We start from the raw sequence: 15,127 nt of genomic DNA, 5'->3' as shown, positions 1-15,127 counted from the left end.
CGGTTGCCTGCACTTGCCAAGCTACTTGGAAGCAGCCCGCCTGCCCAGTATTCACAATGCCTGCACAGTGCGTGAACGCAATAACCTTTATTACGCTTAATACAATGCGCACAAAAACGATTAAAAGAACAACAGAACCGGAGAACAGAAGCAAGGGTACAGCCACTCAGCTCATGAGCACCTCCATCTGGACGAGCCTGGCGTTAGTGTCCCCGGGCATTCGGTACGGGATGCTCCCCGAAAACGTGATGATGGCTCTCGCCTGGGAGCGCAGTTCCTGGCGCCGCGATTCCTCCGGACCCTTGAGTTCCTTATACTGTCCGTACAACAAGTTCATCACGGCCAGGAGCACGTCGGCCAGGATGCGCCGTACTTCCTCCGACCTGCGCGAAAACGCGGCGACGCTCGCGTCTACCAGGGACGGTTGAAACGGAATCAGGTCGAGCTTCCGGATGACGTCGAGGGCGAGCACGGCCTTGTTCTGATTGGCCAGCTGGAAGAACGTTCCCAGGTCCAGGAGGAGGTAGAGGGCCGACAGAGTCTCCGGCGACGCCTCGCAGCCGTGGTTGCGGTAGCGTTGCGCGAGGTCCGTCGCCAGACTCTGCAGACGGTTCCAGACCGGGCCGCACGCGCTAGGCACGTGCTGTGCCAGCAGTCTGTTCAGAAGCTTGATGGCGTTGTCGTGTTTCTCGCACAGGTCGTACAAGCCCACCGCTTCTTCGTACAGGCCCCGGCTTTCGCAGTCCTCGGCCACGGCTTCGATGATGCGTTTGGTGTCGTAGCGGTACTGGTCGACAGCACCCTGCCTCCGGCAGCCGTCAGGCTCAATCTTCCCCAGGAGGACCGTGAACTCCTTGGTTTGCATTACCAGTTCGCTGACACACGCCACGAAGAGGTCTTCCCCGCGACTGCCCTTGAGGTTCCGCAGGAAGTAGTAGTAGCCGAGAGCCTTGCAGGGATCTGTCAGCTCGAAGTTTCGTGTGTAGCTAGTCACCAGCCGGGCGAGGTTGAAGCGGTAGCCATGACCCGCCGGAGCCTTGGACACGAGTGGCAGCTGAACGGATGCCGGAAGCTTTAAGAGGTTCTCTTCGTACAGCACGAGGGCGATGTGCACGGCGTGGCAGCGCTGGGGCTCCATGCGTGCCAGGAACTCCACGGCATGCTCGAACTGTCCCGTCAGGAAGAGGACCTTGAAGTAGAGGTACGGCTGGTTCGACGCATTGAAGTGGCTTTCGCCGAACTCTTCCAGCAGGGAGTACTGGAGCTTGGACAGCGTGAGCCGGTCCCGCGCCTGCTCCTGATGTTCCTCACCAGGGGCGGGCTCTTCCACGTACACGAGGCACAACTTGAGCCAGAGGTAGTCCTCACACGTTGTTGTCACTTCCGGGTGGTCCTGCGCGACGTCACAGCGGCCCAGGATGCAGAAGACGGCGCGCTTGAATGGGCACCGGGCATCCGGGGTGCGCACGGAACGCGCGTACTGTTGACGGACCCGGTTCTCGCTGCTGGCGCTCAGGTGGCCGTCTTCGGACGCGGCGTACTCCTCGAAGATCGGTGTCAGCTCGCCGGCGGTGCCGGGGGCTTCCCGGCTCACCTCCACGGCCGCTTGGCGGTCGCCGCATCGTAAACAATAGTAGATGAGCGCCCAGACAGACTGCCCGGCCAGCGTTCCGTCGTGCTGTTCTGGCGGCAGCGAGGGACGCTTAACGTTGAGGAAGCTCTTCACCAGGCTCAGCGTGCCCGGCTCTCCGCCCAGGGCCGCCTGCCCTCGGTTGCCCTCGATGACGACGCGCATGAACTGGCCGTAGGTACGCTCGAGGTAAGCGCGCGACTGGAGGACGAGGGCGGCGGTACGCGGCACAGCGCCCTCGCCGCTCAGCGGCGCCTCTACGAGCGAGCAAACCATGTCCCAGGCCTCCATAGCGCTACGGTCGTCCAGTTCCTTGGCGACAGCCTTGAAGCGCTCGGCGAGCTTGGGACGCAGACCTCCCTTGATGACCTGCTCGTTGTACTGCTCGACTTCGCGGGCGTAGGGCACTTCGGTGGCGGTCATCTTGCTGCGCGTCTTCAGGTCGAGGTTGAGAGAGGAGGTGCCCATTTCGGGGCCCATACTCACGTCCCTCACGTCCATGACGTCGTTGGATGGGCCCAGGAGCGAGTCGAGGATGCGCTGCTTCTCGCGCTGCCACTCGTTGGAGAACGTGTCCCAGCAGAACTTGTCCACCTCTTCCTGAGTGGCCTTCAAAGAGTCCGCGAAGACGGAGAGCACGGCGTTCTCACGTTCGTTGCGCAGGAACGCCTGGATGTCTGTCTCGTGGGCCTCTTCGACAGTTTCAAACGTCGGAGCTGCGGCCAGCCCTTCGAGCCTCTGGGAGATTTTGGGCAGGTCGATGCCCCTGGATCCGAGCAGGATGGACGCCTTGACCTCGTTGGTGTCCTTGGCTGCGAGTTGGGCTGTCCGCGCCCACAGCTGCTGGCCTTCTTCGACGATTTGTTTCAGGTTGCGGGCCACGCGGGGTAGTCCTGTGTCGTCGATTTCGGCAGTTAGCTGCTCTGCCTGCTGCAGCAGTTCCCCGAAACCTGCGCTGTCTTCATCCATCATAGCTGGCTTTTGGGCGCTATTTATCGCTCTGCAATCGAGTATACAGCTCCGGGTGTAGTTACTACTCCTGACTGAGCTAGCCAAGCGTTCAGACGCCGGCGAGGTTGACAGGTTTGCGTTGAAATCACACGCGCGTTTTCACCGGCTTTCAACGAAGAACACCGTAAATCCTACCGCTATCTGTGCAGCGCGTATGAACACCGTGGTATGAACCTGCCTAAGACGTAACTGTTTTCGCATCTGTAAATTAAACAAGTTTTGAAGTAAACTTGTAGCGTTATCACAAATAAATATTACACACAATTACAGTTTATCGGCTTCATTTCTGCCTTAAAATGACAGACGGCTTGTTAAATACAGTCTCAATTTAATCGCGGAAGGTGAACAGCAATTGACTGCAAAAGCATGTTGCGGTAGTTTTTACGCGAGTTGTTTGTTGCCTGACTGCAAATGTTTTCCTGGCTACTTTAAGCCCGTAATTTTCTATCTGTTTTGTCTGCAAGACAGCCGAATGCAAAATTTTGCGTCTTACGTTTAAAAAGAACATCTTACAAAAGTAATTCGGTGCACTTTTTTTTACCTCATTTGCACCGAGCTGAACCATTCAAAAAACGGTATCGAGCTCGCAAGCCTGCTTTTTTCCCCTCGAGTATTGATTGCGCCATCTCAACTTCTCCCGTCTCAGAAATATGGCGTCGGAGCATGGTCGCAGGGTTTGCTCCCGATCACATCGGAGATTTTGCGTGTGAAACCAAAGGATTTCGTGCCCACTCGCCGGCCCCAGGATGATGTAGCGGGCCGCTAGCAAGACGGCCCGCATGCGACGTGCGTGTTTGCCGTGTTCGTAGCCTGCGCAACGCGGACGCAAGTCGGCCCCCAACATGACGACTGACAAGATCAAAGTGGCCGTTCGTGTCCGGCCGATGAATCGCCGCGGTAAGTGGAGAGATCGCATCGGGAGGCGTTGTCAACCCGACCCCGTATCGTACACACGCTGGGTCCGCCCTTCCCAGTATCGCCGCACAGCCGGAGCGAAGGCGATCGGCGCCGCATTAACGCATCGACTGCCGCAGCTGTGATCACCAAAACACCTCTTCGCACACGGCTTTCTGGCATACATATGTATCGATCGCGCTCACAGTTTGTACGCTCCTCGTGTTATTCTTCTCCGAGAAAGCCTGGCGAACATCCGGAGAAAAACTAGAGCAGCCAATTTTTCGTTGCCGTATCACGCGCCCGTCGTACTATACGTCCTTCGGTGCGTTCTTGCGTCGGCGCGGTAATTGGACTGCTAACGATCTGCCCAGGTTTGCGGCTCGGAGCGAGTCGCCGAGCGACTCGCGTGCGAGATTTTCTCCCCGACCCGTACTTCGCTATCAAAGCTGCAAACCTAAGCGCTCGGCTTTGTTTAGTTGACGCGGCGTTTCTGACTATGCGTAAGACCGTCGCGTCATTGCGGCGCACGCACACGCAAACCATTTGTCCGTGAATCGCTACCTACGGGTTGATCGGAAACTTGCGGAGTTAGCTCATTTCGTTCGCTCGATCGCAGTTTCTTTCGTTTGCACAGGCGGAAACCACCGCTGCTGCTTGACCGCTTATTATAATTTTCGGTTTCCTCCTAGCCATGTCGTTCCGAAGTATTCCGGGTATTGGGGTTTTTTTGTCGAGCACGTGATGAAAGGAACGTTGGCGTTACAAGAGGTATTTTAAGCCGAACTATTTCAACCCACAGCGATGTTTTCGACTACAACAGTTGCGTAGGCGTCCGTGCCGGTCGCGGTTTCTTTTTCATTCATTCATGGACTGTGGTGGTGGTAGGCGTGACCGAAGACGGAAACGGCGGCCTGCAGCAGTACTTCGAAGTGTCCGGACAGCAATCCAATCTCGTTTTCGTCGATTTCCGAAACATTAGTTCACTGTGTAACCATTTTTAATCATTTCCTTTGCTAAAAAAAAGAAAAACTAGTTTTTGTTTCGACAATGGCCCTGCTGCCGCAACTTTAAGCAGTGCGTGCTTGTGTAGCGCTTCTCCTATGTCTTCGGCGCACATCCGGTGTAGACGCTTAAAAAACGAAAGCAACTAATGTTATTGTGACCTATTGCAATAGCTCCCGGGTCCTCAAACTATGGCTAGTGTCGCTGGAATTCCGCCAGTGAAGCGTGAATCCGAATTTGTGAAGTTATGCAGAAACGCGCGTCTTATGTGCGGGTCATTCCAGAATTCACAGCGCGCTGCACGGTGTCGGAGGCACGAACATTATAACCATCGCGTGACGTTTATTTCACAAGCACAGCGACATAACAGCTGGGGCACAATGCCAACAAATACCGCAGGCATCTCTCTCTCTCTCCCACTAGTAGTCGCACGCGTCAGTAGATTGTTCTTTTTGGCTCGGTCTGCTGTTTTTCGCTCGGCACATGCCGCCTACCAACGCGCTTGCGGTACATTGAGTACGCACGCACTCTGTACAAGAACAATAACAAAAATCACACCGAGAGGGCACGGAAGCAACAAAAACACTAGCAGGCCGTTGGGAGGGTAGCGGCGTAGAGTTATTAGAGCAGAAGAATGACACGCTACGTGGATTTGAACAATCCCGCCGCCCTTCAGAGTGCTTTTCAACGCCCCTTTCTTGGGGTTTTGCGTCGTATTTCTTTTTTACCCGTTTTGACTCGTTTGTTTCCTCCTCCTTCGCGGAAGGGCGAACCGGGGGATGTTTTAGGGGACGGGAAAGAGGGGGGGGGGGGGGGGGGGGGGGGGGCGTAGCTCGGCGAGGGTGGGTGTCAGCCGTGAACCGCAACAACGTCCGTTGTCTTGACTGCGTCGGGTCATGGCGCTTTGGCGATGTTATTGCCGTTTCTGGCATTTTGTGTGTACGTACACTTCGATGAGGTATCCCCTCCAACTCCCACCCCTTCCCGTCTCAAAGACAATAGGTATTCCTTGGGCTACTCAAACCCGAAAATTTTGGTCCCCCAATTCAGCCACCCGACCAAAATATGACGGAGTTGTCGAACGACAAGTTTATGCATAAATGCATAACCTTTCCATACCACTAAGTCTGGCACCACACCTCATACCTGTCAATGTCTAGCAAAATGATTGATTGATTGTGGGATTTAACGCGCCAACGCTTCACAAGCGATGAGGCGCGCCGTAGTGGAGGGCTCCGGATTAATTTGGATCACCTGGGGACGTGCGCCGTCTAGCAAAATGAGAACATTGGGCATATTTGAGCCAAACCATCAATACCTAACAAGTACGGGCAGTGTTATCTTAATTGAAAATACTTGTGTGCCAAATAAAAACTGTGCGTCGGAGTCAATGCCGTGAGGCAAAAATACGAAAAGGGCTTTATTTCCGAGTCCAACAGGAACGAAACGTTCCAATAGATGGCGCGCAAGCAGTAGAAGGCGGGAAATTTTAATTGGTTCGAACAAACAAACCTTCACCGCGTTTATCGTGGGATTAGCGAGGCGGTAGGGGAAGAGGAGAGAGACATTTACGGGGCAGGAGTGACAGAAGACTATCGTCTTTCGACGACATTTGTGGCGAAGCGAGCCGTACTTTCAGTGTACAATCGCTAGGGGTGTGGACCACGAGACATCTGTGGGCGCACTCTGCAGTCTTTGCCAGATCGAATGAACGCGGGGAACGGCCGATAGCACAGCGCGAGTGCCGAGCACTGCAGGGGACATCGAACGATAGTAGAGCGGAGAAGGAGGAGGACGCGGGACGTCAGCAGGCGTCGCGCATGCGTAGTGGGGGAGAGCGGCTAAGGGGTGCCGCGCGGGTGTTTGTGTGTGGTTTGTGCACGACCTCCGCGATCAGCAACGGTGTTAGCGGAGGAAGGACCCACACGGATGGGGAAAGGGCGATGGACGTGGAAATAAAATAATAAAATAAAATAAATAATAAAAGCACATCTGAACTAGAACAGTGATGCACGTTAATTAATGAGGAGAAGCAAGAGCCATTTGGGTCTGCCCAGCGACGCGTAGGAACCGGATGAATTGTGCTTGCGCAGCTAGAGCGAATTTACATCATTCGGTCGCATAGTTTCTTGCCGTTATTGTGATTGTGGTGTCGAAATGCAGCAATCATATTTCTGTAAGTGTGCTCGAATGGTGAAGCTGTCTAATCGTACCGAATACGAGCATTCGTAGAAAAAACCTACTTTCAAATATCTAATTCATAATTGATCGATTGATTGCTTGATTGATTGATTGGTTGACATATATTTTCTGTAAGTGTGCTCGAATGGTGAAGCTTTCTAATCGTACAGAATACGAGTATTCGTGGAAAAAATCACTTTTATGTATTGAATACGTAATATTTGATTGATTGATTGATTGATTGATTGATTGATTGATTGATTGATTGATTGATTGATTGACATCTGCCGTGTAAAGTCTTCCAGGGTGGAAATATATATATATTTTTTTTTTGCAAAATGCAAGTAGTTTTACCGGCATGAGGTACTGACACTGTTCATTCTCAGACGCTGAGTTCATAGAGCTACTGGAAGTTCAGCAGTCGATGGAATCCCCAATGTTGGTAGCGCGTCCGAATATTCGGTCAGAACCACTGATGTCCACTTAGTTGGAGATCAGTGGTCAGAACCGAACGTTCCGAGGTGCCGAATTCTCGATTGTAATGTGATCGAATGACGAGAACTTTTTGATTCGCATTCGAAATTTCAAATACGGCCAAGACCGGATATATCGAAGTAACGAATTCTCTTCCGATTCGTATTCGAAGTTTCAAATACTATTCTCCCGCGCAAATCCGCAGTGTTGGAAGCACTTCGAATATTCGGCCGAGACCGAATATTCCGAAATATCAAATTATCGATTGTAATGCGAATCGAATAGCGAAAACTATCCGACTCGTATTCGAAGTTTCAAACATTCATACGCAGTGTAAAATATTCAGACGTGCAAATTTTTTCTTGTATCGTTGTTAGCGTCTGTGACGTAGAACTGCGCCACCCGGCAAAAGTGGGGGCGCTCGCTTGCAATACCGCTGTTGCGGAAAAGGATTAGGTTTGTGAAAGGCATCTACATACAGCCTTCACGGCTGATTGCGAAAAGGTGTAATTCCTGGGGTGGGCGGGGGTTACTGGCACGTTGGACGATTGTGTGCGCGCGTCTCGCTGCTTACGAAACGCAATTGTTTCGTAATGCTTCAACTATTTCTTTTTTCTGGACTAAACTGCGGGGTCAGGTTCGCGTTTTTTGCTCCTGTAGGCGACCATTTCTCGCTACGGGTACGTTACGCTTGCTGCTGTGTGTGTTTCGGCAGCGCTGGGATATCCGCTCAGTCGCCTCCGCTGTAGTTGGCCGGTCTGGGCACGTGTGACAAAAGGGCAAAAAAACTGAAAGGAAACGGAAATTTCGCAACGACTGTTTTTCTTTTCGGGCACAAACGGAAATGTGGTGCCACGAGAGAGAGAGAGAGAGAGAGAGAGAGAGAGAGAGAGAGAGAGAGAGAGAGAGAGAGAGAGAGAGAGAGAGAGAGAGAGAGAGAGAGAGAGAGAGAGAGAATATGTTTAAGAAAAAAATACTGACACTCATCCATGCTTCCATGATTGGTCAGCTAAACCTTTCTACAGTACCAATGGCAGTTACAAAATGAAGGACATGTGCGCCTTGAATTGCAATTTAAAAAACGTTTTCTTTACGATCGTATTGACCAGCAAGCAGTCCCAGCGAGCGCAAGGAACAAAAGACGATTGCTTCTAATTTCAGATTTGGCATTCTGCTGGATTACTTAGCTTAATTAACGACAAAAGGGTGAACTGAAGGGCTTGTTGGTATACATCATATCGTTTGAAAACAGCGCGGAAGACGGGACTGTGTCGTCAGCGCTTGTGTCGTCTATTACTTTCTCAGCCCCGTCTTCCGGGCTGTTTTCAAACGTTAATTAACGAAACGTGGAAGAACTTATTTTAAATGCAGAGCATTTCTTTAACTCACGATGTCACCCGGCGTTGTCGGCATTGGCGTGCCTCGGCGTCCGCAACAGCCGTTCCAGGTGCGCCCTCTCCTCCACTCCTCCTCTCCCGCATCACGCTACCCTCCTCGCTCTCAACAACAGGTCCGCACCCCTTCCCCTGCACTATATAAAAAAATAATACTTACCGGCGCCTGGTTTCGATCCCACGACCCTGCGGGCGGAACGCAAGGTACATGGTGCTCTACCCACTGCGCCACAAAGCCGACACAGAATGGAAGGCTACGAACGCGCCTTATATCCTTGACTCATTCAAACTACGTCAAGAAGCTGCTGATACAACGCATTCACTACCTGTGGGCGGAACGCGAGGTACATGGTGCTCTTCCCACTGCGCCACAAAGCCGACACAGGATGGGAGGCTACGAACGCGCCTTATATCCTTGACTCATTCAAACTACGTCAAGAAGCTGCTGATACAACGCATTCGCTACCACCAACTCCCCAAACACTAAACGTTAACGCAATACACCCACCCCCTATGCGACGCATTTACTCGAGTCCCCCTCGCGGGGAGATGGTCCCTTTTTTATACTAGCGAGCAAACACGGGGCTGGAATGGTTCGGGGGCGGCGGCTCCGTGTTATTTACGTTGAAACCGAGACTGATAGTTTTCCATGATACCTACCTAGATGAAACTTGGTTATGTAGTCGCCCGTTCAACGCCGTGAATTTCGTTTCGGGATAAATAAGGTAAAACGCGAGTTACAGCCGTTGTATATTCCTCCCGTAGAAGCCCTTACACAGGCAGCAGGAGCTAGGGATGTTAGTTATGACGAGTAAATGGAACTCGCCGTAATGGTAGGGTCGTCGGGGCGGCGAGTCGAGCTACGATTTTTTTTTAAGTGCGAATGCACTTTATAAGCGACCCTGAATTCCGGTGACCGCCGTCCGTCCACATAGCAACAGCTGCGGGTGCGCGCGCTCCTCGTCTTCCTTGGCAACGGGGGGAGATGGGCGCGCGCTGCCTGGCCGCAGACATGGCACATACTCACGTGGGGGATTAGCCAGGAATCGGGCGTGAGAAGGGCTAATGCACCCGCTTAAAGGAGTACTGACACGAAATTTCAAAGCTGAGATCCGCTCTAGCAATCAAGTACAACGACAACACAAATAGGTGTCTGTGAATAAATGCATCTTTCTTTCTTTGTAGTTGTGTGTGTGTGTGTGATCTCTCTTTCGCGAACATTACCGAACCGCGCAAATTCAACTCATGCATTCGCACTTTCACATTCTTCCCCTCGGGGAAATGCGGGGAAATTTTTTTCGATATATCTACACTTGGCGGAAAAGTACAAGCTTTCGACAGAAAGTTGGCTTTGCCGCAAAGCATACTGTGCTGACGGAACGAAGAAATTCCAAGGGGTGGACAATGGGGCCGTGATATGTTCAAGCTGCTTCGTAGGAATGAAAGTCTTGCACGTGGGCAGTTTCCGGCGTTCGCCTGGCGACCTGCATAACGGTTTAATAACGCGTGCACCATAAAAACAAAAAAGAAATCTGTCCATGGCGTTCACACACACACGCACGCATAAAAGAACACGTTGGCGTAAGGTGTAAGCTGGCGTAAGGCGTTTTAAGTGAAGCAGTTTGCCTCGGTTCTACGACCTTTATTGTCCGTTATTGCAAAGTAGGTGGCGCGGAGTAGTTGCGCCGTATTCGTTAGACCGTGAACTAGGCATGCAAAATTGAGGTGGGAGCTTGTGCCCAGAGCGAAGTACATTCGCAAAGAGAATTGCCTCTTCTTGTAATACGAGCGTATTAGACCGTAGTGTTTATGTAACGTTCTAGAGTTTTTTCCTTGTCAGGACGGCTTCCGGTTCAGCGCTATGACGCAAATAAACAATGCCGTTGAAGGGAAGCAAGCTTCTCTTTCCTCCATTTCAAAGCCCACAAAGCTAGTTTTAGCGTCACTAAAAAGGTTGTTAGGCCGTGTGTTGAAATCCACTGCGGCTCCTAGAGGGCGCTCCGCTGAAAGGGGCCGGAAGCCTCCGTGGGTACACACGCCTAAACGGGAGCGGTTGCTCGCCTACGTCACAGCAGGCGATATGTATATGGTTTCATTTCATGCGGGCGGTGAAATCTTGTGCCCTTACTGTTGCTATTTGTTGGCGGCAGGGGGTGTCCGTAAGTCTCTCGTGTTTACGAGATATCGGCGCACGTTAAAGATCTCCAGGTGGTCAAAGTTACCGGAGCCCTCCACTACGGCGCTCCTCATCGCCTGCGTTGCGTCGGTGCTTAAACCCTACAATCAATCAATCAATCAATCAATCAATCAATCAATCAATCAATCAATCAATCAATCAATCAATCAATCAATCAATCAATCAATCAATCAATCAATCAATGTAAGTCTGCGGCAAACTTAAACCTACGGCAAGCGACGAAATAAGTCAATTTCGTTGTCAACAGTGAGTATTCGTAGAGAGAAAAAGAAAAGTGGGATGATTGAGGGGGCTTGGGGTAGAAAAAAGGAATCCGGTAATGGGGTATCATTCCAACTTCGTTATCGTTTCCAAGCAAGATTATTTCATTCTCTCGCTGTCGATGCGTGCTACAGAAAAAAAAGGGATTAAATGCTGTTCGATGAGCTGAATGAATATTATTGAAATTTCGTGGGGCCCGTTTTTATGATTGGGCATTACAGCTTCCGTAGGCCGACGTTATCGCTTATCGAGTCTGCGCTTATACAAGATACGCAACAGCGTTGGCCGGTCGGTGTCGCAGTCAATTCTCGGGCCCGGGCGTGTCCCGGAGCTCGTTACCGCTTCACATATCTCACAAATCAATGTTCAGCCGCCACGACCACTGTAAGTGCCGAAATCTTAAGTCCTGGTTCGTTCAGAAGCAAAGAGTAAAAAAAAAAAAAAAAGCCGACAGCTAGAGCCCGACATTCCAGCCAGAATCTTCTAACGAGGCCACGGAACCGTGCAGAAAAGGGTGGCACAGGAAAGAAAGTATCCACCAAGGGGTGGGTGGCGAGGCTCCCATCGAATCTGACGAGCCGCAGTTTCCAGCGTCGTTCACATACTCCGTCATGATAACGCGATCAGCCAGCGCCCTCCTGCTACTTCCCCCCTGGGGGGTTGGCCGATGCGATGAGAAGTGCAGCGGTTTCAGTACGCCGTGCGGAGAGGGCGAGGAGGAGGCAATGATCGGAGCGGCTACGGATTTGATCGAACGCCCGCTAGATCAGAATTCCATAGAATCGTCACGCCGCGCGCGTAGCAGCCTAGCAGGCGTTATGTTTTTTACCGATTGGTAGGCGTAGTGAAAAGATGGCACTCTACCTAATTTTCCAACTCAGGCGACGAGAAGAAACAATACTGGGAGTGAGCAGGCGATGCGTGGACAGCTTTGTAATCTGGGCGGCGTTTGACTGCTTGCTCAGTGGCGCGAAAACGTCTCTCGCGCGGGGAGCTCCGCAGGGTCCCGTCGTTGGTTGTGTGCTGTTCTCTGTATGTGTGCGTGTGTGTGGCCGGCACGGGTGAGTGCTGATGTATGGGATGATGTGGCTCGGTGCGTTTCGGCCCTCGGCCAGAACCCGGACCCTCGCGGTCCCTGGGGCCCCAGAGCCTCGGAAGACCGCAGAACGCTGAGTCGAAGGTGTAATGTTCGGGTGCGAGGCCAGTGGGTGAGTTATGTGCAGTGGGTTGTTTCTACCACGGCTGACTCATGACGTTCGTTGCGGCAAAAAAATAAAAAAGGCCGTCGTGTTTGCCGTTTTCTCAATGTTAGAAATGCCTGCCGAGCAGTAGGCTTTATTGCCATTTCCACTCGAAGGCCCTAAGAACTGGCATTTCCTTTTGCAGCGAAGCTGTGCAAGGTGTGCGTCCGTCGACAGAGCGGAGTCAGATGAAAATTTTCGCATACAGAGCGAGTGTAAAACGTCCTGTAGCTCTCAATCTAATGCGGGTATCTTGGAAAAAATCATACTGAAATTGGCCGTTAAAAATTCGCCAAGTTCCTAATTACTTTGTAGTGATGTTGTAAACGTTACAGAATTACCGTATGCTACCAATAGATGGCCGTCTACTGAGGGAGCGCGGTTACAGAAAACGGTTGGGACTCTTGTTTTATCGAAACTATCCGGAAACAAACTACACGAGAATTAGCCGCGAAGACGACTCTAACATTTGGCCGAGTTTCATCTACTTTTCGTAATTACACGTAGCTCACATTAAAGTTAAAAATGACATGAAATTCCCGCCTTCTGCCACCAATACGTATTGGCTGGTGTTCCGCCTTCGCAGTAGTGGAAGGGCTCCGATTTTTGTTCGGTAGTTTTTCCATGCGATGGAACGTGACTTGTTTGCGTTGTGTGGTATCACAGTGATAGAGCTGTAGCCAGCGTTGCCCGTGTGTACTTATATACTGAGCGAGGCTTCGCCCCGTTGACGTGTGTCAAAAGACCCCGTCGGCAACCTCTGATTCCACTCTCTGTTTTTTCCTTTATTTTGTTCCGGCCTGTGTTTTTTCTAACTTTTGAAGCTTTCGTCTCTGACAAGTGGGACTGACCTTTTTGTAAAAGTCACTGGTTCATTGCCATTCTCTGGGCCATTCAGTTTGGGTCATTGCCACTTTAGTGCGAAAGCGTCAGTTGACTCGGTGGGCCGAAAATCCCGCGTCCTGCGCCGTCGTAACGGAGATATAGCGCGCGAAATTGCTGACGGTGCGAAGAAAACGTCAGGGAATTAATTGAACTGAAAATAAAATTAGTGTGTGTTGCCTTATTGAAAGAAAAAAAGAGGGAAAAGACCCTGCCGATAATTGCCTCTCGGGTTGAGGGCACCTTGGACTGAGTCGAAGAGCTGTTCAAGAGGGGCCAGTGCCGGAGTGCCCCAAGGTGCAGTGCTTACTCCGCTGCTCTTCAAGCTCGTGCTGGACGGCCCGCCTGACAGCATACCAACATACCTGGGGCTCAGTGTTCGCATCTCCATTTATGCTGACGATCCATTGCACTGCGGTTCAGGGGACCAAAGCTTCTCAGAACAACCAAATCAGGAAATTCCCGAAATATCACTGGGCACGGTTTCAAAATGTCTATATCACGGCCATGGGACTGCGGATATCGCCTACCAAGTCTGAAACCATGGTCAACCCCAACACCAAATCACGGTTTCGAACCTCTCCATTGGAAGTACACGACTCCATGGAGCTCCGGTGGAAGGCCTGGGTCACGTATCTCCGGTTCACTATTGACCGTCACCTCTCCTGGGGTCTAGCAACCAACAGCTACTCGGCCAGTCCAAGAAACTAGGTAAATTTGGGTCTAGATGCCTTGAAGCAAAGTTTAGCCCTGTCCAACGATTAGTGGAAATACGAATGATAAGAGCAACGCTTAGGAAGCGAACAAACTCGGGCAGAAGACATCACAGCTCAAAAGAGGAGGAAGAAGTGGACATGGGCGTGCATTTAATGCAAGAAACTGACTACCCGTGGGCCGTCAGGGCAATAGAGTTACCATAACGAGACACGGGACTAGAAGCACAGCAGCACCCTTACCTCAACGGAGGGATGAGATCGGAAAATTCGGAGGCAAAGAATGCATGGGGCATCGCAAGACAGGAACGGCTGGAAAAACACGGGAGGTGCGTTTGTCCAGCAACGGACACAAACGGGCTAGTGACGATGGTGGGTACAGTAAAGTATCGCGAGAGCGTCCTTTTCGTACTCTTCCTACGTCAGCAGCTGGCACTAACCACCTCTTATGGGTCTACCGAGGACTTCGAACCGCACGCATGCAACACCTTCGGGGCACAGGGCTTCATCCTGGAAGACCCCCAGATCTCCAGCGGTAGCCCCCAGCACCGGCCTTTGCTCGCTTTTCTGCGTGGTACTGCAGGGGCAACGTTGTACCTAGAGAACTTTGTGCCGCTAAGCAACCTCCTGTAAAAAAAAAAAAAAAAAAAAAAAAAAAGCTTTTGAATGCTGTGGTTTGTGTGGTATATGCTTAGAGTAGTGGAGAAGTCACGTGCGTGCCACTGCGCGTCTCTGGCTTAGGTTCCTTCCTGTTCCTGCCATGTGACTTTTTAAAGACGATAGTCTTTCTTGGGCTACTTGAACGCGAAGATTTTGATTCTCTCTCTCTCTCTCTCCTCTCTCTCTCTCTCTCTCTCTCTCTCTCTCTCTCTCTCCTCTCTCTCTCTCTCTCTCTCTCTCTCTCTCTCTCTCTCTCTCTCTCTCTCTCTCTCTCGGTTCAGCCATCCGGCCAAAAGGTAAAGGAATTCTGAAAAGAGAAGGTTATATTGGCAAAGCCTTTCGAAATTACTAAATGAGGCACCATACTTCTCATTTGTCAACATTGTTAAGCAAGAAATAAACACTAGGTATATTAAGACAAAACGTCAATGTACAGGTGCCGTCATAAGTAATTGAAACAAGGATCTGTGAATATCACATATTTGTCTTCCTGGCGTTATGGCAGCCGTTACCGGTTTACAGGAAGATTTTTCTATTAGGGAGGACTCCTTTAAACGCACAACAATGCAGCCATGTAGCTTCCG

General features: G+C 51.3%; 2 protein-coding genes across 3 annotated transcripts in view; one reads left to right on the top strand and one right to left on the bottom strand.

Moving 5' to 3' along the window:
• Positions 1–72: 72 nt before the first annotated feature.
• On the bottom strand, positions 73–2,796 carry LOC144149985 (nuclear pore complex protein Nup93-like). Its single transcript, XM_077681747.1, has one exon. The coding sequence runs from the start codon at positions 2,600–2,602 to the stop codon at positions 167–169; it is 2,436 nt and encodes an 811-aa protein (XP_077537873.1). The 5' UTR covers positions 2,603–2,796; the 3' UTR covers positions 73–166.
• Positions 2,797–3,264: 468 nt separating this feature from the next.
• The window catches only part of Khc-73 (Kinesin heavy chain 73), a 137,194-nt gene continuing 125,331 nt past the window's right edge, over positions 3,265–15,127 (top strand). The window contains exon 1 of one of the 2 annotated variants that reach the window (XM_077681745.1): positions 3,265–3,538. In XM_077681745.1, coding sequence (XP_077537871.1) covers positions 3,484–3,538 — 55 coding nt within the window. In that variant the 5' untranslated portion in view covers positions 3,265–3,483. The remainder of the gene's footprint in view (positions 3,539–15,127) is intronic. The other variant, XM_077681746.1, reaches the window with a different exon arrangement.

The sequence above is a fragment of the Haemaphysalis longicornis genome, unplaced genomic scaffold (genome assembly GCF_048455015.1).
Source record: "Haemaphysalis longicornis isolate Haplotype H1 unplaced genomic scaffold, Haemaphysalis longicornis Haplotype H1 scaffold_8, whole genome shotgun sequence".
Taxonomy (NCBI): domain Eukaryota; kingdom Metazoa; phylum Arthropoda; class Arachnida; order Ixodida; family Ixodidae; genus Haemaphysalis; species Haemaphysalis longicornis.
The sequence above is the reverse complement of the archived record's forward strand: the minus strand, read 5'-3'. Positions and strand labels throughout refer to the sequence as shown.